A 21,665-nucleotide genomic window follows, 5' to 3' on the forward strand; every position below is an offset into this window, starting at 1 on the left:
ACATGAAAAAAATATATATATACATTTAATAAAGAATAGCTTCATGGTGTGTACAGCAAAGGGGAAAGAGGGGGGCCATTTTCTGAGTTGCTCCTTCAAATCTCTAGTGTCACCATTTTTGTCAAATCGCTAGCACTCTGAGCTTTCTGTTGCATTGTGTAAACAAGTTTCAACAGACAGAAAGGTGTCTTCCACAATGCAAGCTTTCATGAACGATTCAAGGCAACACTCAGACAAATTGAAGCAGCATCGGCATAATCTCCTGTCATTCGTCAGGCCTTCAAAATAAAAGCCAGACTTCTGACAGACTGACTCAACATTTTATGTGAGATGTAATATTAAAGCACTTTGTAAATGTCCAAACCGATTGCTCTGATTTCATCTTTGCTGCACCTAGAGGACACATTTCACAGTAGCTAAATGGCCAAAAAGTTAACTTAGCTAATTTAATGTCCCTTTTTTCCACATTTCAGGTTTGCGAACATTCAGCACTCAGGCACTGCAAAAAAAAGTACCTCCCGCCAAAAAGTTTTAATGTTTCAAGCTTGATGAACTTCGAGCCAGAACTTTATAACAATGGGACAAAAGTGTTGCAACCCCATTAATCATGGATATGTTTAAGTGCCTTGGCCAAAGGGAGATACTCCCTGAAGTAAAGGCACGGATTAAAATCACCCTCCCACATCTTCCCACACGCCAAAATGGTTTCATATCATTTATTGGGAACTATTATTTGACAGCATATAAAGATGTTTCAATCCCTTATGTTCACTTCTGACAGATCTTCTGTTCCATCTGTTTTGTTTTGAGCTTTTGATCTCCTCCAAGGCCTCCTTGCACGGTGCCCCCTTGGAGATGCTGCGGAAACGATTCTTTCCTTGCATATGGTTCTCATTGCGCTCGCAGAGGTTTTTTAGCTGAAAAGCATTTTGAGTTTCCAGCTGTTGGCAAGCCTGTTCCAGTAACTGGAAGTAACCTTGTTGGAGGTGAGCCTTTAATGTACGCTCCTCCCTCTCAGAAGAAGAAAAAAAACAACATAGACTTGTAGACTTAAGTGAAAAAGTAGAATGAAAGTAGTTCTGATTGTGTTATGTAGTCATCAAGTAAAGCAAAAGATTTGAAAAAGTAATATCAACAAAATACAGCTAGAATGTAATTTCAAGTACTGCATGTATAGGATAAAAGTATTTGCACTCGGAGCAAAATGAAATCTTGGTGCTGGTGCTGGCCCTTTAACTGAGAGTTCAACTAAGACCGAGCGAGCGAGAGAGTCTCAAGTAGGCAAAAACACGGAAGCAATACGTGTGGCTGTGTGAAGAAGCATTTGAGAGTCGAAATAAGCATCTTAAATTGTGTTCAATTTCAGCAAAGGGATGAAGTGCAATAAATACCGCCATCAGTACAGTGCGACCCCGGTCCAAGCTCACTGTGAATTCTCCTGATGTGACAACAAGAGTCTGAGAGGTCCCGTTGCACTCTGTAACTATAGCTACGTTTGACATTGTTTGGGGGTAAAAAGCGCCTCCCAGTGTTTAGAATATCGATCAAGGGTATTCAATTAAAAGTCACAGACATCCACTACTACAATTTCCTCCAATTAAAAGGTCTGCACAAATGTCCAATTTGTGTCTTATTGTCTGGCCTATGTTCACAATTTTATATAGTTTCAATATTTCGTGGCATTTTCAAAAAAAGAAAGCTCTTATATAGTAAATTACTAAAACAGATTTCACAGACAAAATAATATAAGGTGTTTATTTCCAATTCTAGAAAATTTAAACCTCAGAATAAAGTAAGTGTTAACAGTGCAAACAATGCATGATAACCCAATTTTCTTTTTAAGAGGCCCCAGCCTAAAGAACTAAAGGGTGCCACTTCCAGTAAAAAAAAAGTCAAATAGCTCCTGCAGAAACAAATCTTCCCAGCCTAAAAACAAAGGCCTACTTTTCCAAGTAAAACAGGTCAACATGTTCAATAAAAATGTCTGTCCTTATGAAAAACAAATTGAAACATAGCGTTGACACAACCTTTTCTTTGGAATATTTTTTATTTATTTATTTTTTTTAACTTCTCTCCACTGTACATGTGATTGCCCTGCCAGTGACCTAAATCTTGGTTGGAACGGAGTCAGTGCTATTCTCATGCAGACACGTAAATGTTCATTAGTGAGTCTCGAGCATTACTTGTTTTTGAGGATGGTCATAGTGGAAAAAGCTCACAGATAGCTGGAAGGCAATCCAAACATTGTCTAGACGGATTTGGTTGATTATTTCACACATGTGCTCTTTTTGTTTTCCTTCAAATAATGTCTCTGCCACTTCATTTAAGCACTCCTTCACAACTGCCCCATCACGTAATGTTTTTTTTTATGAATTTTTCCGCTAAATCCATGATACTTTTAGTAAACATTCGTTTGCAGGATAATTTGAGTAGATCTGTCATACTGTGCTCAAAGTTTGAGGATTTTGCATGCTCCCACCTCAGACTTTAGGGGGTAACTTTGCGCAAAAACACTTTGCGCTTGTTTCATAGTAGTCACTTTTGATTAATGCGACGGTTTTGAAGCATATGAAGCACTGTTTTTTCAAGGGGTGATCCAGTCTTATGATTCCATTCCTGTGGAATAAATAGAGTGGGGAAAAAGTGAAATCCTGTAAAAATGGTGGCGCATTCATTGCAGATTTTAACTGTTGAAGCACAGCTCAGCGCGGAGACAAGGTAAGCAGCCTTAAAGACTAAAACATTTCCACTCTACTTTGTACGCTTGCACGTCTTCTTGCTTGTAACTTTAGAATGGCCAATATCATCGACACTCCTGCAGTAATCTTGTCAATCGTCAACCAATTGATAGCAGAGACCAATCAACCCACATCATCATCCACTGTTTTATTTCTTTTTAAAATAATTCATACAAATGCATACAGTCACAAACATATCTTTCATCAGGGTTTTTAACCAAAAATATTATTTACTGTTGAATATAGAATATATATATGTACTATATATTGCTACACCTACTACTTAACCATAAAGAGAACAAACAGGTAGGCAACAGTGGACTGTGTGTCACTACCAGGGAAGGAATTTCAAAGGGCTGTTTTTGTTCTTGATGATGAACAGGTTCTATGAAGGTTACCATGGAAACAGTAAAGGTGACAGGCATCTTGTGAGGAATGTATAGTCCACATGAATTCCTTGCAGAATTCCCAAGGCTCAAGAATGTACACATTTCAGATTAGGGCCCAGCAAGAACTTGGCACTCAGCTCAGGTTGTGGCACGGAATCAAAATTGGTAGTGTCGAGTGAAATGTCCATCCCTGGTCGCTGCGCTCGCTACCTCAACATGAAGGAGAACAGGGAGGCAACAGTGAACTGTTAACTACTCCAAATACTGGATCTGGAGTGGGATCCTGAAAGCACCGTCACTTGGACAAACTTTCTGATTCGTAAATGCAAATTTTTTTTTTTTACTTTAGTCTTAGACTTTTTTTGCATAGTTATTGCATCTCGACATTTCGGCCAATGGGAGGCACCTAATCCTCTTTGGGTGACCTTGTCATCACACATTTGGTCGACTCATCAAACTTAGCCGCTCTGGTATATATTATTAACAATTTAGTGTGGCCCATTTGTCGAACATGTCAAATACATTTTCCTCTCTCGGTTGGAGATATCTTACAGAAGAAGCTCTGGAAATGTCCTTTAAAATCCAAAATGGAAGACTTCCTTTCGTTTCAGGCATTGCTTCAAGAGGCTTTTTTGTGGGTCTACTCATGATAAACATGCCAGCTATATTGCATGCTGTTAAGTGAAACTGGTTGGAGGGCTGAATGATTTATTTATTTTTTTTATTTGGTTGCGTGCCACTGAGCCACTTAAACCCAAAAAGGACACTATGAACCCAATTTCATGTTCCTAAATGGAAGCATTTTTGGGTGTGAATTTTGAAATTGGCCAAAATGTCACTAAAATGGCATACTTCCTGTGCATTTTTTTAATAACAGCAAAACACTGCTATGGTGTAGTTTTAAATCCCGATGGAAGTCTTGGGCCATATTTACAATTGCCTTTGTATTTTAACACTTGACCAAACAAACGCACGAAGCTTGTTTCAATTGCACCCTCAGTGACGATACCTTGAGGAAGCCAGCACTCCTGCTCACAGCATTGCTTTTTAGACACAGATACAAACCAAGTCACATTGACGCAGGCAGGCAGGAAAACACCACCACAGTATGTACACATACGGACACGGAGAGCACAGCGGTGGCCGAACGGTACACTTAGTAAGGACCCATCATGAAATGTTAAAGTGAGCGTTGTGCTGTTCACTCTGGTGCTTGATAAAAACGCTTCAAAGTAAGGAACCAAGTTCGGAAGAAGAGGATTTGGATGATTTTTGAAGGAAGCAAACCTTGTGCTGATGTCCACAGCTGTTGTATTCGCAGTGGAAGCTCAGGATCACGAAAAAGATATAGTACAGTGAACCCCCATTTATACATTGCACACCTACTCACTGTACGTTCAAATCTGATTTTACCCCTCCAACGCACTTAACACATTTGTTAAAACACACTTTTAATAAGAGTGAGTGCGCTAATTGCGTGAGTCACCTGGGACAGGGAGAGAGGACTTAGTGGCTACGCTTGCGTTGCATACACGTTTTAGGATTTCAAATGGGAATTTTAAGACAGCGTTGGTGGTTCAACCTTAGGTTTCAAGATTCAAACACGGAATACAGTTTGGGGATAGAGTTTCAAGCACAGATTTCTGCGATAGACAAGTTGATACTTTCCACACGAAAAATGTGCGATGTAGCGCGGCTGTGGCAGGGGAATGCGATACGTGGGGGCACACCGTACACGTTTAACTGTACACATGTAAGTCTGCTACAGTAAAGAGTCTCAGTGCATCAGCTCACATCTTCCCAACAACATCATTTAAAAAAAAAAAAAAAATCAATGCCAAGCATAGCATTTCGCCACCTGTACAATCTCTCAGAAGCACACGCTCTGTACATACAAACTACAGCAAACAACCCAAGCACTTCAAGTTATAACGAAAGGCGAGCATTTCCGAAGAACGACAAAGAGAAGCACTAAACGGCAGGGAATGAAGTCAACAGTAGACCAACTACAGAAACTGAAGTTCCTGAGATGGTGTGCAAAAGAAGCTGCCTCTGTTTCAGGGTGGCTTGTTAAGGACAAATCTCACGCACATTAATCTACTTGTAGTTGTTTTCCGGCATCTTCTGGCCTCCAGTTTGAAACCGTGTTTCCCAACCTCTGTGCCTGATATGCTGTGAGAGTTCATCAGGTGTGGAAATTATATACCTCCCACCCCCATTTAATTTTTTGCCAAATTATTTACTTAGAACACTAATGATGGTCTGGATTGAATGTAAAGAAATAAACTGGTTTCATAAAGTGGTTTTACTGTACAAACTGGTATTCATTTTATTGAATGTGTACCTCTATGTGGGTGAAGTTTGTAGTTCCATTTAATTAATGTCTAAAATTGCATCGGGACCGTGGCGCTTCTTACAGTAGACTAATTGCTTTGTTTTGTTTTTTCCCCTCAACATACTGTATGTGAAACTCTCTCAAATAAACTGTAAGTTTAGTGAAGGCTCATAATTCCAAAAACTGGCATATTGGGGGGCACACGTAAATTAAGGTACTACCCTATCTGTAAACTTAAAACTACACAAACTGATTTGGACTTAAGGATAGGGACCAGGCCAGCCACAAATAACAAAATTCCTGTATAATTGATCGCCATTATGAATGCATTGGCGAAGAAAATAACCCCAAATGTGATTTTAAAAAGTTAATAATGAGAACCAAATAAATAAAAATATGTAAAAAAGGAAAAATAAAACATTCTAATAATAATACAATGTGCTTCAGTAATCCACAAATAGTTGAATCTTTGGGTGCTGAACCATAAGGAGCAGGGGTCCATTGTATGCAAATTCAAATTTCAAAACCAAATTAAAAAAATGAAGTGCATTTTTTTTGTTTGTTTTTGTAACTTAACTTTGACTGTAATATATTTTCAAAGTAAACTTTCAAACCTGTTAATTTTATGGTTATATCACCCCATAGGATAATACACTGCATTTTTTTTCAAATGTAATTTTGAAGTCAGAAAAGGGCCACCTGACAATGTTTAAAGGAAATTCTAAATTTTAAAACTGTTCAATTTAACTACGTTTAATTTTCTAAAAATGTAAAGCACATCAGCGACTGTGGCTCTCCTTGCTGACATGCTAGGAATACATTCACAGCAGTATTTTATTTTGAGAGGCGGTAACTCAAATATTGACTTGCAACACAAGGTAAAAAAATAAATAAGTAAAAAATCAAACTTGTAAATCGTCAAGTATCTACTTTTTGTGACATTTTTCTTTGGTATGCTGTAAGATTTTTCTCATGTTAATAATGAGCAGTGGCACTTTATAGGTTGGGAAACACTGGTCTAAAAATTGTCCACTTGAACAATTTACAATCATTTCAGAGCCCACAACTTTTTTTTTTTCTACGTTCAAGAAATGACGGAAAAAAATAGAGACTGACGTGAAATTTTGGACACACGACAGTCAAAAATATGATTTTTCTCTCAGTCTTAACACACAGATGAGCATCCAACCTTGTTTCCTTCTCCTGACAATCACCGCCGTCTTCTTGGCCCTCTTTGGAGTGTCAACAAGCGATGGGGTGCCAATTTCTTGTACATTTTGGAATCAGTAGTTATTTACTGGACTTTTGTCTTCCCGCTGTGCTTTTGGACTACAGCTGCTCATTTGGATGCTGTTCTCTGTCGCCCTCTGGTGGCTTGACTGTGTTCTGTCCGGGCGACGGCGTGTGCGGCGGGTGTGCGATAGCCGGCGGGAGGGGGTGTACGATGGGCACCGCACTGGGCACGATGCCCTCCACGGGGGGCGGAAGGCCGCCGGCGGTCATGCTCACAACTCCTGGCGGGTACCTGACAGGGGAAGAGACGACTTAGGGTTCCGCTTTGTGCTCCACTTGAACTTATTACTCCTGTTTTGTTGAATCATGTTCTTATCATATGACAAGGGATAGGGTTTTAAGACAGGGTTTCAAGCCTTGTTTAATGTTTCAAATCAGGGCTTTAAGACAAGACGAGGGTTTCAAGTTTAGGCTTTGAATTAGGGTTTCAAGTCTGTTTTGGGTTTCCAAACAAGGGTTTGTCAGCATTTGGAATTATGATTTCAAAACCGGGTTTAAGGTTTCAAGTTGGTGGAGGTGTCTCAAAGTAGGGTCAAAACCAGGATTAGGGTTTCAAATTTGGGGGCCAGTGTTCGTGTCTGATTTTCAAAACAGTGTTTCGAACCACAATTACAGTTTCAAGGATCTGTGCACGATAAAAGAATGCATCATGTTGAGATAGATAGATGCAAACCAAAGGTTTTGTGTTTTATATATATATTCAATATAAAGGCTTCAAAAAATAAATCACTCTTGAAATTATTTACATAGCAGTGGCTGTTCAACAATGCACATTGCGCACGCAAATATGCATGCACAAATATTATTAAATAAAGGCAAGACCCCAATCATTTTAGTGCGAATGGCCATTTTCATGTGAAGACATTTTCAAGGACCAAGATAAAAACTAATAGAAAAAAAATCACTCACCAGCTGCCCTTTAACGAGTCGTGGCCGTTTATATTGCAAGTGTTTATTATTATTATGAGAGTAACGACACAGTGCAGTATCATAGCGTTTGTTATACATCAATCGATTTTCTGAACAATTTATCCTAACTTGGGTCGGGAGAGTTCAATAAAGTTGTCGTTCGTTGTTGCCTACGCATTATTGGACATGATAATCCAGCAGTGAAACTTCACTTTGAGCCGCTGCCATTTTTCTAATTGCACTGACGCGTGGGGAATGTGACTGTGTCACCAGGTTTCTGGGATTAATAAAATGCAGCAGTCCCAAACGTAGCGATTTCCTGTTAGTTGTAGTTCCAGATCGCTCGCTTTGTGTGTTGTGTATCTGGCGTCGGAGGAGTAGAGACCCTTGGCGGAGGAGGTTTGAATGATTAACCATTAATTTAGCGAAAGCCCGGCTCGGCAGCCACACTTTTGTTTACGCTCCCTCAGTCGACTCAGGCCCCTGCCAGAACTCACAATTCCAATGACGATTAAGTCCACTTCTTGTGGCCACACGGGGTTGCGACCGTCTGGCCAGCAGACCGCCGAGGGCTCTCATCCATGTGAATGGGACCTAGCCAGCAGCGCGACTTCAGCTGGTTGTATGTGAACAAACTATCATTTTTTTCAATCTCCACATCATGAAATATTAGGTACAGACTACAGCCTTGACCTAAAGCATACAGTTTAAGACGAATACTGGTCTGTTGTAACTGACTGTCGAAAACCGCAACAAACAGGACCGCTGACACGAGTCAATTATGCAGCGTTTTGTAGTCTCGGTTTTAACCAACAGAGGGTGCTAACTCACCGTAAAATGCCCCAAGTTGCTCAGGCGGAGTGCTCATAACGCATGGAGATCGATGGAACTCACTCTGTTTACAAGGTGCTCCGCATTAATCGGTGCCCTATTTGATTTGGAGAAAATTCTGGACTTTTAGGTGCGCTTTAAGATTGTGAAAATACGGTAGGTTAGGTGCTAGTGGCATGTCGAATCTATATTGTTGCTATGAAGTCTATGTCTCTCCGTTCTACTCAATAGTGTGTCATTCATTACCTGTAAGCGCCATTGAGTTCTGGGTGGACATTGGCCGGTTCGACTGCCGTCCAGTGGTTGTTCTGAGTCAGGAACTCCTTGTTGACGCAGTTCTTCAGACTGTCCGGAATACGACCTGAACACAGAGGGAATCCTTTTAGGATGGAATGTGTGGAATTAATTGTGGGCGATCAAGGCGGTTCTGACCTGTGATGGCTCTTCTGATCTCCCTGGCCGCCTCCTCCCTCATCTCCAGCGAGGCCTGTTCACTGTACCAGGCGGCATGAGGGGTGCAGACCAGGTTGGGGGCATCCTTCAAGGGACCCTGGCTGAAACTACAAAGGGAAACAGACTCTGGTTGATTGTTAGAAACCCCAAATATTGCTAAAAAAAAACACTGCTTAACATTGAATTTGTTTTCCATGAAAAACAAGGGGCAGACAAAGAAGCAAAAAGAGATAGGCATATGCAGCCAGCGAGGAAAAGCGCGAGGTAAGACTGTTTCAAGAGAAAAGCAATGCGGCAAATAATTATAGAAATAAACCACTCGTCTGCGACTTAAATTAATTGTTGACGATTTGGATCGTCAACGTCATCGCGATTAGTCGACTAATCTTGGCAGCCCTAGTTGACATTACCTGAAAGGTTCCGTCTCGTGAACGTCCAGGGCAGCTCCGCGTATTCTTCCATCCTTCAGGGCCTGGGCCAGGGCCTTCTCATCCACCAGGCCCCCTCTCGCTGTGTTGACCAGGAACGCCCCCTGACGCATCTGAAAAACACAAACCATGTCCACTCAAAGATTTGTTCAAATGAAACTGAAATCAGATCAAGGTCTGGTTCAGAACCTGCTTGACGGTGAAGTCGTTGATGAGGTGGTGGTTGTGTTCGTTCAGGCTGCAGTGCAGAGACACGCAGTCGGAGTGAAAGAGCAGATCCTGTGGGGGATAACCAAGAGACAAAAAAAATTGAGTCAAATAACGCCTTGTGTTTCCACTGCTGCCCTATGGAGAGCAGTGTCCTCTTTCTACGCTTAAAATTGTCCAACCAAGGTTAGCATTAGGCAGTGTGGTACCAAAACAAGTTAAGTGAACAAAAGTTCATGAACTCATTCATATTTTGGGCCAACATGAATGGAACGTACTGTATTTCGCATGTGAACGGCTTTTGAACGGCAGTTCATATTTTTTTCAGTTCATGCCAGGTTTCGTGAGTTTTCCAAGAATGGCCGCATGCGCCATTAAAAAGCAAGATGGCAGCTTGGAGGGGAAAAAAAGAGGCTGTGGCAATCACCTCACTTGGGAAATCAATATTGTTAAACAGCAAATAGTAAGGTGCAGTAGGTTATTGTGTGTTCGCTAGAAATGTTCTTTTTCCATACAATTCGCGCTACGGGCACAGGTTTCTTGGCATGGACGAGTGGATGGATCTACAGCATGTTGTAGTTCTTCTCACGCTGTTTAACCATCACTGGCAACGTGCATAACGCATTGCTGTGATCTGATAACCAGTGATATTCTTCTGTGGCCCAAGACGGAAGCTGTTGCATGTTGCGTGTATTTGAGACGTCCCCAAATCATATAATAATTAAATAATTCAATCCAATTATGACATCACACACACTGACACAAAATGATTCACTCCAGTTATAAGACACTATAGGGCGTAATACAATTGACAGTAATTACCATACAACTGTGATACATATTTAACAGTGAGGATGGAATCATGTACACCTTCAGGTGAGCAAATTTGTCAAAATTAACCGTGAGCTCAATGTCAATACCTGTAGCGTGGTAACCCTTTGGAGGCCCAGGGATCTTTCCACACCGTCCGCCAAATAGGGATCATAAAAAATGACATTGAAGCCAAATGTCTTGGCTCGCAGGGCTACGGCCTGGCCCACTCGACCTACATATACACACACACGCACACGCACGCACACAAATGCACGCCAACATGGCGGAAGTTACTGGAGTAGGAATAAAATGACTTCACCCGAGTCAGAATGAAATAGACATTTTGATCTGAAATGCAACCTGGGTCTTCTTAGATTGAATCCAATGATATTGTTTTTTTTTTCGTTTGTGTTTCAGATGTCCTGTTTTGTTGGCGGTCCTTGAATGCACCTACATGTACACATTCACATTGGAACAGAAAAGTATCTTTAAGCTTTGCTACTGATGCAGCTACAAAAAGCCACTGTAATCTATGTTAGCGTTACAGTTGGACTCCATTGTGAGTAAATGTGGCAAGGTGAGGTTAATCATTTCATACTGTTTGTGTAAAGAGCTACTGTGCAAATGTGTTTTGCCCATGTATGACGTCACGTTCGATTGTGTTTGAGTGTCATTTTTAATTCTCTTGCTGAGCGCCATATGAAGGGTTTGTTTGTGCTAAATAATTAAATTACTCAATTTTTTATATAGAACAGGGTTAGACCATGTGTGCATGTTGCATGCTTTGCCGCCATTGTGGTGGCATCTATAGACATATTATCTAAGGTTTTTGGGGATCGTCGATTATTTGCACATTTTCACCATTCGCAGCTGGACTTTGTCCGTATCTCCCGTTAATGGCAGGGAGTTGAATGACTGACCTAGTCCGATGAGTCCCAGCGTCTCCCCTCTGATCCTCGCCGCTCCTGAAGCCACCTCTCGTATCTGCTCCACGCTCTGGACCCGCGTGCCCTCCCGGAGAGCCTGGCGTTGTAGTGTGTAGCAGTGCGTGACTAACGTTACAATGTTTTGTTTTTTTTAAGTAAAAAAAAACACAAACCTGATGGAGCCATGTGGTGCGCCGGTACAAGGTGAGGATGTGACACAGCGTGGAGTCCGCTGTCTCTTCCACCGAGGCAGCTGGCATGTTACACACGACAATTCCTGTTGGAATAGAAGATGGGAACATTTTGGTAACACCTCCATGGCATCCTGAGCCAGGTTTAGGTTATGTCGGTGGTCCACAAAACGGTATGGTTAAATGTTGGAGCCAGGATTTCGGCTGTTTCTGCAGTCCACACATTATGTTTGGAAATATATTTTCACCTGAAAGTCATTTTTAAGGTGAGCTATCCTAAAGTTAGCACCCACAACCACAAGAAATGACTGCCAGGTGTTAAACGTTACACCCCTGTCTCAGCACACCTCTGATACTGCCTCCGAAAACAGAAGATTGTCGCGTTGAAGTTGCCCCCCTTTCTGTGCTGGTCCCGTGGCAGGGAAAACAGGAAGTATGAAAGTGGGCTAAAGGCTCACCAAGTTCCCCCGCCGACTTGATGTCAATATTGTCATAGCCGCTACCGATGCGCACAATGATGCGGAGAGCTTTGAACTTCTCCAGGTCTTCTCTCATCAGAGTGATGGTGTGATACATCAACGCCGCCACTGCTTCATTCAGCACCTGCACACACATGAATGCAATCTTCTTAGATCACTAACAGCTTTGTCTGGGAAGTGTTGTTTGTGCCCTCTTAATATGCTGTGGTTACATAGACCTGCCTGTATTGGTTGGTTGCAGTGCCTGAATAATGCCACGGAAACGGTTGTTATTGTCAACCGCAAGCAGATACTGCTCCCCTGCCTTAATGATGGCAGCCACTCATTCAGTAGTACTTGGGGGAAGTTAGAAAAATATTTGTACCTGACACCATTTTCACTGAGCAACATAAAATTGGGTAGATGTGTCTTTCATATAGGGCTGAACGATTTTAGGAAAAAATTGTATTGCGATTTTTCTGAAAGATATTGCAATTTCGATTTCTTTTGCAATTTTCTTCACGATGTACATTTACAAACATGACAGAAAATGCCACTATACCATTAAAAACTATAAAAGCTATTACCGTAATAATGCAAAGACACAAAAGACATTTTGTGAGGTGGGCAGTTCTTTCTCAAGTTTTGAAAATCTATTTTCTGTCAAGTATAATCTTGTATTTATGTGCAATTGTGTATCTGAAAATTGATTTTTAAACCCCAAAATGTAGCATTTCGTACTAATGTACATGTTCTTTGTACATAAATGTCAGATTATATGTCAATAAAATCATTGACCCTTTGCAAAGTTAAATCGATTCAAAATATATCATTGTGAGACTTAGTATTGTGTAGATCTCAAAACTCGGTACTCTGGTGCAAATATTGTTGATAAATATTTAATAGAAGTTTGACATCGAACCTCTTCATCATGACGTTTCCGTGTTCTGGTCTAAGAGCGTCAGCCAAATTGCTAATGTAGCCGTTGTCTTATTTTGCGTCTAGCTACATACTGATTGAAATACAACATTTCTGTTTATAGTTGCTGGCTCTCCACCCGAATGCGGTTCTCGACTTCTGTTAAAAGTCGACTGTACACCTAAGCACTTATTTTGGGTCCTTCCCGACGCTGTATTTCATTTTAGCAATTAGCACGCTTAACGGCGCCTCCTTCACCTCCTTGTTTAAAACGCTACTTGTCAGGGGGTCGTTTATGTGTCATCACTCAGCTCGTTGCTGCCCAACACAAAATTGATTGGGCATCTCTATCATGAAATTCATGGCCTAAAACTGAACAGGAAGTTGGCCATTTTTTTAATCCACAATTTGAAGATATTCCAGCCAGCAAATTCTTTCAATGAGTCCCAATCAGGTGCAGGTTACTTGGAACAGGGGCGGCCAGGGGTGGCCATATCACTCTCTGGCCACCTGTCTGCCCACCCCATATCTAGGGAAAAATCTTTTAACCTGTTCATTTTCACATGAATGCAATATTATTGACCACTACATACTCTGTCTCAATACATTCATAGTAACTGCATATTTAGGGGCATATTCTCCCGTTGGCGCTTAAGTCAAAGCCTTAAGTGCATTTCTTGCACAATTTCAAAATGCTGGGATTCAACCATCAAAAAGGCGTAATTTGTCAAAGTCTGAGGGTGTCCCGAAATTCAGGATCGTTGAGTTTTCATGAGACATGAGATTTTCATCGAGATTCATTTTGAAAATATGGCACAGTTTGAATGTGAAATTAGCTAATGTCGTGGAAGTTATAGCCAGTGACGTGAATGTGGCTCAACTACAGGCCACTTTGAACGAGTGTACGCTTTTGCATTCACTTTCTAACAAATACAACAAAAGAAATGTAATTAACATGCCATGCTCATAACAGAAAGCTTCGGAGACAGTACAAATTGAGAGTGGACCAGGTTGCCAAGCAATGCACTCTATAATTTATGGTTCATTATTACAACAACTGTATTGTTTGTGATCCGCACTACAACCGCAAGTTCCATCACTATAGGGAAATACTCCTCTCAGGACAAAAGTTCACTGGCCCCGATCCTTTTTTTTAACTGTAACATAGAATATCAATGTTCAGCCGTCATTGTAGTGTAGTAAGGACACATATACATCCAACAATGACTTCTCAGTTAGAGACCATGTGAATGTACACGTGTGCGCGCTTAAGTGTGCATGCGCTAATGGCCACTCCTCAGTGGAATGTTGTGTCATCCTGGTCATGTCACTGAAACATTTCTATCCTAAACAAGATCAATTTAAACTTCTTTTTACTTGTCCCATCTTAAGTGGGCCTAGCATAGCGTAAAAAATGTGATAATTATGTTGTATTTACAATTTTTGTCCCGATAAAAGGCGCTGCGAGGGCCTGCTCATCGAAGTGGCTTTATCAAGACAAGGAAATGGTAGACAATGAAAATGTCTCATGTTCATTGACTTCCCCAGGCTTCTGCCGTCTTCACCTCCGGCGTTGCCAGCATGTCAGCGACACACGTTGCAATTAGCATGTCAAAGCAGCAGCTTCTCACCGAGTTTACGAGAGCACCATCTGTTTGTGCCGTGTTGTGACCTACTGAGCACGCTCACAGAGAACGAGAGGGCGAGAGAGAGAGAGAGAGAGAGAGCATATCTGGCACTCATCCAGAACGAGACGTAACTTCTTCGCAAGACATTGTCACACCTGTTGTCGTCAGTAGTCGCAGTGGTAGACGCACAATCTAGCATTACTACTTCGCATTTCATGTAAAATGTAGTTTTGCATGTTTGTATGCAAATAGTTGCATCTCATCCCATGATTTGGGAGCTGTGCTGTCTGAAGATCCCTCATTTTCAAGCAATGACTGTACCACACAGTCTATATTAATTTTCGTTTTCGTCACCTTTAGTCATTCCTATTCGTGGTCGTTTTAATCTAACTCAAAAAGTAACATCCAGGTGATGATGTGGAAAGCATAAAAATGTGCAGAGTGCATCCTTAGCATTAGCAGTTGCGGTCTACGACAGTAGAACAACTTCAACATTTTGTTAGTTTTCTTTAACTCTGACATGAGTTTAGTTCTGGTTGACCCGGCTGTATCCTCAGCGTGACCTGCTGTGATCACTCAACTGCTTACGTTTAAACGGAACGTGAACGAAGGGCCAGCTAGATAGTGCAATAAAACTTTTACGCTGGCGGTGTGACAGCCTGGGAACACAAGATATGTACTTGATTCCTTCTCACACATCAAGGTGAAAATAAATAGGCCTGAAGGAAATAAAGAGGAGTGAATCTTTGTCTCCTGCAGGTTGGGGGTGATCAAAGACAAAGTGTTTTGCACGTAGACATACATACAGTATGCAAGAAGTAATATTAGATACTCATGCCTCATGTGGGCGGTTCACATAACAAAGGATTTTTTTGGGGGGGAGGGGAGGTGGTTTTTTTTGGGTGCCACACAATTCTTGAAAGACTGCAGTGACTTTGACCATAGCACTTAACCGGAATTAAATCTTTTTCCAACTCAAAAATGGCTCTTTCAAAGGGAGTTCTTTGATCACCAACCCAGCAATGGCTCAGTGGCAACTCCGAAAACTTGCTGGGATAGACCCCGCTTCATAAAAAAAATAAATATATATATTTATATATATATATATATATATATATATATATGCGGTAAACTTGTGCCGCTACTAACTGGCCGTGCAGCCACCGGACTGAAGCAGCGATAATTCGTTCATCTTTTGGTCATGCACATTTGCAAGTAGCACTGATGCTGATGCCGTAATCATGAATAAAAATGATTTAAAGCCCAATCTCATCTTTTATCTATTATTTACATTTTAAGACGTATTTATTAATCCTGAGGTGGTCCATTTTGAGTCGTTCACTTTATTTTAATTTGTTCTACATTTGTTGCAATGTGGGTGCTTGATGGCTCTGAAAAGTCGCAATAGCAGAATGGCTACGAGTGCAGCAAGTAGCCGTCACTTCATCGCAGTGCCGGAGCTCTCTCTACCCTCGGTTGTCATGGTAACGAAAGCCATCCTCTCATTTGCATGAGAATGAAATGGCACCCCCCCACACACAAAAAACGTCATTTCAAGCTGAATGACAAGTGGGTGGAACATTCGATATCCTTTTTTAATTTTGACTACTCAATGATGAGAACTTTTACGAAGAAGCTTTTAAAAATAAACATGTTTCTTTAAAAGTCAGTAATCTATAATAATGTGCTATCGTTTCTCTTGTGGAGTGACCCACCTTCTCATGGATCTCCTGCGTGGACTGAGCATCGCAGAAGGCCACGGTGGCGACGTCCTTCAGCACCGGCATCTCCACGGTGCAGTCTCGCCCGTCCAGCAAAGCCACCAGAGGGCGCGGGTGCATGGGTCCGTTCATAATTGGTGGCCTGATGCCTACAACACATAACGCAAATTGTAAAAGTTAGCCGTTATCAAGAGATGGAACGCATAATACTACTTCGTACTTAAACTGTCTCACGCTGTCCACACAGCATTCCACATTCGGTTAATTAGGTGCACGCCAAAGCAAAGTACAGAAACTTCCCACCAAAAATACAGGAAAAGCTTGCTCAAGAGCAACTTCAATAACTCCTTTCACACTTCTTTTTATCAATTTTCCCTACACTAGTCTGCCCCATTCCAGTGCAAGTGAACCTCGTGGATTTTCTCAATCAGAGATAATTCCAGGACTCAAGACTCTGCTGAAGCCGCCATCATATTTTCCTGACACCGTGGCATCTGCTTCACCAGACGTAAACAACTTTCCTCCATCTTTCCGCTGGACTCCTTCCCGTAGAGTCTAAAATGTCTTATATCCTTCAGATGGACGACACACAAGTGGCAACTTTTTCTGCGTTCAAGCGGACGGCTCAGTTTCTCTGTCTTAATGACCTCACATCCTGAGATATATTATGAGGGATCAAAAACGTCTGCAGAAGATTTCAAATGTAGAAGTGATGACTTCCTTCATTCTTGTGGTTTGATATCCTTGAGTGACAAACAGCTGAAATATCACTGCTTTTCCACTACTGTGGTGGTTTTACTGCTCAAAACTCCGACTGAGTGACTCCTTTTCCTGAAGGCCAGGCATTCGTTGTAACGAGCAGTCCTAGGAGATAATCGATCCGTTTGTGGATCAGACTGTTTCATTGCAGTTTTTCAAATTAGGATTTCAAGACAGAGTAAAGGGTCCAAAAAAGTTTCTAAGACAGGGTTAGGTTTTTAAATAAGAATTAAGGTTTTAAATTATGGTTTCATGGCAAGGTTAGGGGTTGATGAGAGTGTTAAAGTTTCAAGTTAGGGTTTCAAGATGAGGTAAGGCTTTCAAATTAGGTTTTAACGTCAGAGTTGCTTTTTTCAAACAAGTGTGTGTTTTGACATGAGGGTTTCAAACAAGGATTAAAGTTACAAGCCATTCTTAGGATTTCCGGTCAGGGCATCAAAGGGTTTTTTAAGTAAGGATTTCATGACAGAGTTAGGGTTTCAAATAGGAATTCTAGTTTCAAGACCTCAAGGTTTCATGGCAGGGTAAGTGTTCAAAGGGTTAGTTGCAACATTGGGTTAAATTCTTAATTAGGGTTTCAAAACAGGTTAGGGTTTCAGAGTAGGGTTTCAATCCTGGGTCAGTGTTTCAAAGTATAATCTAAAGCCAGATTTCAAATTCAGTGAATCGGGCTGTGTGACAGAAAGTAGCAATGAGTGAAGAAGTTATCCACTCCTACGCTTGTCACTTGTGGTCCCAGCGCACTGGGTCACATTTTGACGTGACTTTCTGCAAGTAATGAGCCCCAAAAAACATGTTGTTGTTGTCTTCTCGCAGCAGAGCACCAGCTCAGCAAAATCTCAGCCTGCTGTCGCTTTCTTATCGGGACATCGGATTCCAGTGTGAAACCTGATCTACTGATCAAACTGCTCAGGTTCAACTCTGCTGCCGTGTTGAGCAACATTCACATGCTGTATAACGCGCTCAGAGGAGAATCAACAGAGCGACGCTGGGAGAATGACTAAACCACCCTAATGCAGTAAGCGCATAGGTATCACATTTAATGCATGTGAACCAGACCTGGCCCTACAGGTTATTTTATTGGGAAAAAAATATTCCTTTGTTTATGTTAAAAACAAATTATCCATCATCACTGGATATAAGTGTGCTGGTGGGTGTCAGTTGATTCTCACTTTGCAAGAAGCTGCAATTTCTCAAATAAGTAAACGTGTGGGGTAAATGAGGCTGGAAAAATCCTGCAATATAGTGAAAAATCCACAAAAAAATGACCTCTACATTTTAAGAATCTGTGATACATTAAGGCTGAGAGGAACAACTGTACTTCATGCACATAATACAAGCAAACAAACACATTGCAGGAACATTGTCTTGACATATACCCCCCCCCCAAAAAAAAAGAAAATAGGTTCAGGGTTCCTAATTAATGTTCCAAAATGGGGTGTAAGACTGATTTGGCGTTTCAAGGCAGAATTTGGGTTTTAAAATTCAGGTTTGTGCACTAAAAAATGTTATATGGTCCAGCTGCAGCCACAAATGGGCGTTCCCGTTTTTTAACAGGAATGCGCCCTCACACCAAGGGCCATGTCCTGTGTCGCCTGTTCTCTGTGGTGTTAGATTTTTGACACAATTACGTACGCGTAATGTCAAATACAGCAAACACAAACACTGTACTTGCTGTTTTAGTCATATTTTTTTTCAAATATCTTTGATTGGCTGAACATTATTGTCCCTTTGTGCTTCTATAAACGTTTTTCTGTTTGTTTTATTAGTTTTTTTTTTTAATGATCAAACATCACCTCTCAGAGTTGTGGATTGGCGTCTTCATCATTAGATGTCGCCATGGTATTTGTTTTACAATAGAGCTGCGCAATTATATTAAATTTTTTACCCCACCTCTGAGTTACGAACAGTAAACGGACGATCAGAATCAGCTCTAGTGCCCGACTCCTGATTGGTTAATTAATTAATTACAATTGTGACGCCTGCATCGCAAGCGTGAATCAGCGTTTTGTATGCCTTGAGGAGAGAGAAGCTGTAAGCGTAAAACCGATTGTGTGCGTACACTTAGAGGGTCTTTTGCAATGCGAAACACATTTTTTGTACGCACAAAACATGTTTTCATACGCAGTATTACATTACACTTACATACTTGGCATAACCAACCAAGGCCCACTGCGGGACACTGTGTCGTATTGGGAACACCCCGGTTCTAACTGGATCCTTCTCAATAGTTGACTAAAAGCTGACAGGAACGACCAGTGGGAGTTCATGTGTCCTAACAGTAAAACCCTGGCTGTAGCCGGCCCCTTCTCAAAAAATGGGAGTGATATTCACTTAAAAAAAATCTGAGTAAAATTTTTCATTCAGAAAGTTTAAGTACATTTTACAAGTTCATTAATTTTAAAAGTCACTCCAAGGTTGATAAGGTTGATCTATATCTTTGCTGCTGTAACACCTCAAATTTCCCCATTGTGGGACTAATAAAGGATCTTGTCTTATCTTATCTTATTCCACTTTATGTTTTTGTACACACATTTCAGACAAAAAGGAGCTCAATGCGGTAGAGGATCGATCCCATAACACCAAGGTTGGGAGACGACCACTGAATTCCAGAGCCATGCCACTGCTCGGTCTGTTGGTATATTATTGGTGTCAGGTGCAAACCTTGGAATCCTCCCTCCAAAGCGACATTTTTGGCCTCTTTTTGGAGATACCAACAATATGTTCAATCTGTGTCACCAAACCATAGATCAGGTGTGGAGCAGCCATCTCCAAATCTGGAGGTTGTCAGTTCAATCCTCAATCGCATTGATTAACCTTGTATATGTAATGAGCTATGTGAGAAAGTAAAAGCTAACTTCCCTCTGGTATTTTTTTATTTAATTCCATAAAATTGTGAAATTTACTCAAAAACTATTTTTGTAAAATTTACTCAGAATTTTTAACATGTGGTTAGCGTTCCAAGTCAATATTAGGGTATTAAGTGTGAGTTTCAATGTGGGGTCAGGGTTTCAGGTTCTAAATGAGGGTTTCAATGTACGGTTAGGGCTTCAAATTGAAGTTTCGGTTCAGGATCAGGATTTCAAATTACGGTTTCAAACCTGGAATAATATTTGAAAGTACAAAGTAGGCTAACAATGGCTAAAATCCCAAATTGTAATCTCAAGACAAGCTAAGTGTTTCAAATCTGGGTTTCGTCAGCTTGTTAGGGTTTTAAGTCAGGGTTAGGGTTTCAAGTCACATAGCTAATGCTAAGAGGATTGCGCTCCGGATCATCTATTTCCCACTCAATTAAATCTGAGAGGCTTGATAACTCATTTATCGATTGCTTCTCCCTGAGCCAAAAGTGATGGATGCCATATCCCACGACCTTGGACTCTCTGCCTCCCCAGGGGAGAAAAGGGGGGGCGTACGCGGTGGTCTCCAGAAGAAGGCGCTGGGCCTTCACATTCAGCTACAGGCGTTACCTTCATTACCCTTTTTGTTTTCTAGAACAGTCTTTCGCGGCCACCTGTGTGTGTGTGTGTGTGGGCGCGCGCGCGTGCGAGTGTGCGTGCTTGTTCTCGCTAGCCTTGGTTTTCTGTCGTCCCGACACCACGCACGCACACACACGCGCGCGCGCACACTCGCCGCATTCTTGTGAGGCCAACGCAAGATAATGTAGTGTAAGAGAATGAAGAGGAGAAAAAACAGAAGCGGGAAGGGAGGCGTTCATACACACACGCGCGCACCCCCACACACACGCACACACACACATTTACCTAGAGGCATGCCTTTGTTGAGGAGATGCGAGCTTCCCATGGTTTCACATGTAGAATCCACTGTGCATATGGCGGCGGCTTCCTCGCCTCCCTCTCTCACAAACGCATACACATGTGCTCCCCCTAGCTCCCTTTCTCTCTCTCTCTCTTTCTCAACCCTTCCGTTCTCCCTCCTCACCCCCTCCCTCCCCTTTTTCTCTCCATTACAGCAAATCCCTCCCTTTCTGTTTGTGGCAGTAAGAATGTGTGTGCGTGTGCGTGTATGCGCGCGCGCGCGTGTGTCGGAACCAGTAGAAAAGGGGCAGAGCCAAAACTCATCTTTTGTCTCGTGAAGCTGAAAAAAACACCGAGTTACGCAATGTCAAGGTATTTGCAAGAGAAGATCAACTTGTTCCCGATTGAAACCTCATTAAACTCTCATGGAGTGTTACTTTATGAGCAACAAGACTTTGACAGAAAAGCAATCTCTCCTGTTAAATCCATTAAAATCTTTGTGAAATAACCGTGACATGGAGATCCGTAAAATAATTTGAAATACATTAAAAAAATCGGTATTACTTTAACTTGTTCTGCGACCAATTGGAAATCTAGTTCTATTGTATTATTGTATTGTGTCAAATCATTCCACATTCCAAGAAATAATCTGGTTTTATAAAGTGTTATTACTACTATAGCAAGGCTGCACATGGACAAAAAAATCGGCCTTGACATTTTTGGCTTAGACGATGCTTAATTAGTGAGCGGGGGACAACAGACTAGTTGTGGAAAACTATTGAAAATGTTAAAAATGGGTGGCGCATTATGAAGCATAAAATATGACAATGGAGACCCCGGACTGCTGAGCAAGTTAAGTTGTACATCAAGCAAGAATGGGAAAGAATTCCACCAACAAAGCATCAGCAATTAG

General features: G+C 41.4%; 1 protein-coding gene across 2 annotated transcripts; it reads right to left on the bottom strand.

Moving 5' to 3' along the window:
• Positions 1–2,871: 2,871 nt before the first annotated feature.
• Positions 2,872–20,908, bottom strand: LOC148338007 (C-terminal-binding protein 1). 2 transcript variants are annotated; one of them, XM_088292921.1, is made up of 12 exons: positions 20,759–20,908; positions 16,233–16,387; positions 11,972–12,116; positions 11,496–11,599; positions 11,317–11,419; positions 10,504–10,628; positions 9,566–9,655; positions 9,359–9,489; positions 8,928–9,055; positions 8,742–8,856; positions 8,496–8,592; positions 6,855–6,987 (listed from the first exon to the last, which is right to left on the bottom strand). In XM_088292921.1, exons 1-11 carry the CDS (start codon positions 20,796–20,798, stop codon positions 8,529–8,531), a joined length of 1,200 nt encoding a protein of 399 aa, XP_088149047.1. In that variant the 5' UTR covers positions 20,799–20,908; the 3' UTR covers positions 6,855–6,987; positions 8,496–8,528. The 2 variants fall into 2 exon arrangements, with proteins under 2 accessions (XP_088149046.1, XP_088149047.1); XM_088292920.1 differs by lacking the exon at positions 8,496–8,592 and having other exon boundaries at positions 2,872–6,987.
• Between the last annotated feature and the right edge of the window lie 757 nt (positions 20,909–21,665).

This window comes from Idiotropiscis lumnitzeri, chromosome 4 (genome assembly GCF_059441095.1).
Source record: "Idiotropiscis lumnitzeri isolate Australia: NSW breed Sydney's pygmy pipehorse chromosome 4, RoL_Ilum_1.0, whole genome shotgun sequence".
Taxonomy (NCBI): Eukaryota; Metazoa; Chordata; class Actinopteri; order Syngnathiformes; family Syngnathidae; genus Idiotropiscis; species Idiotropiscis lumnitzeri.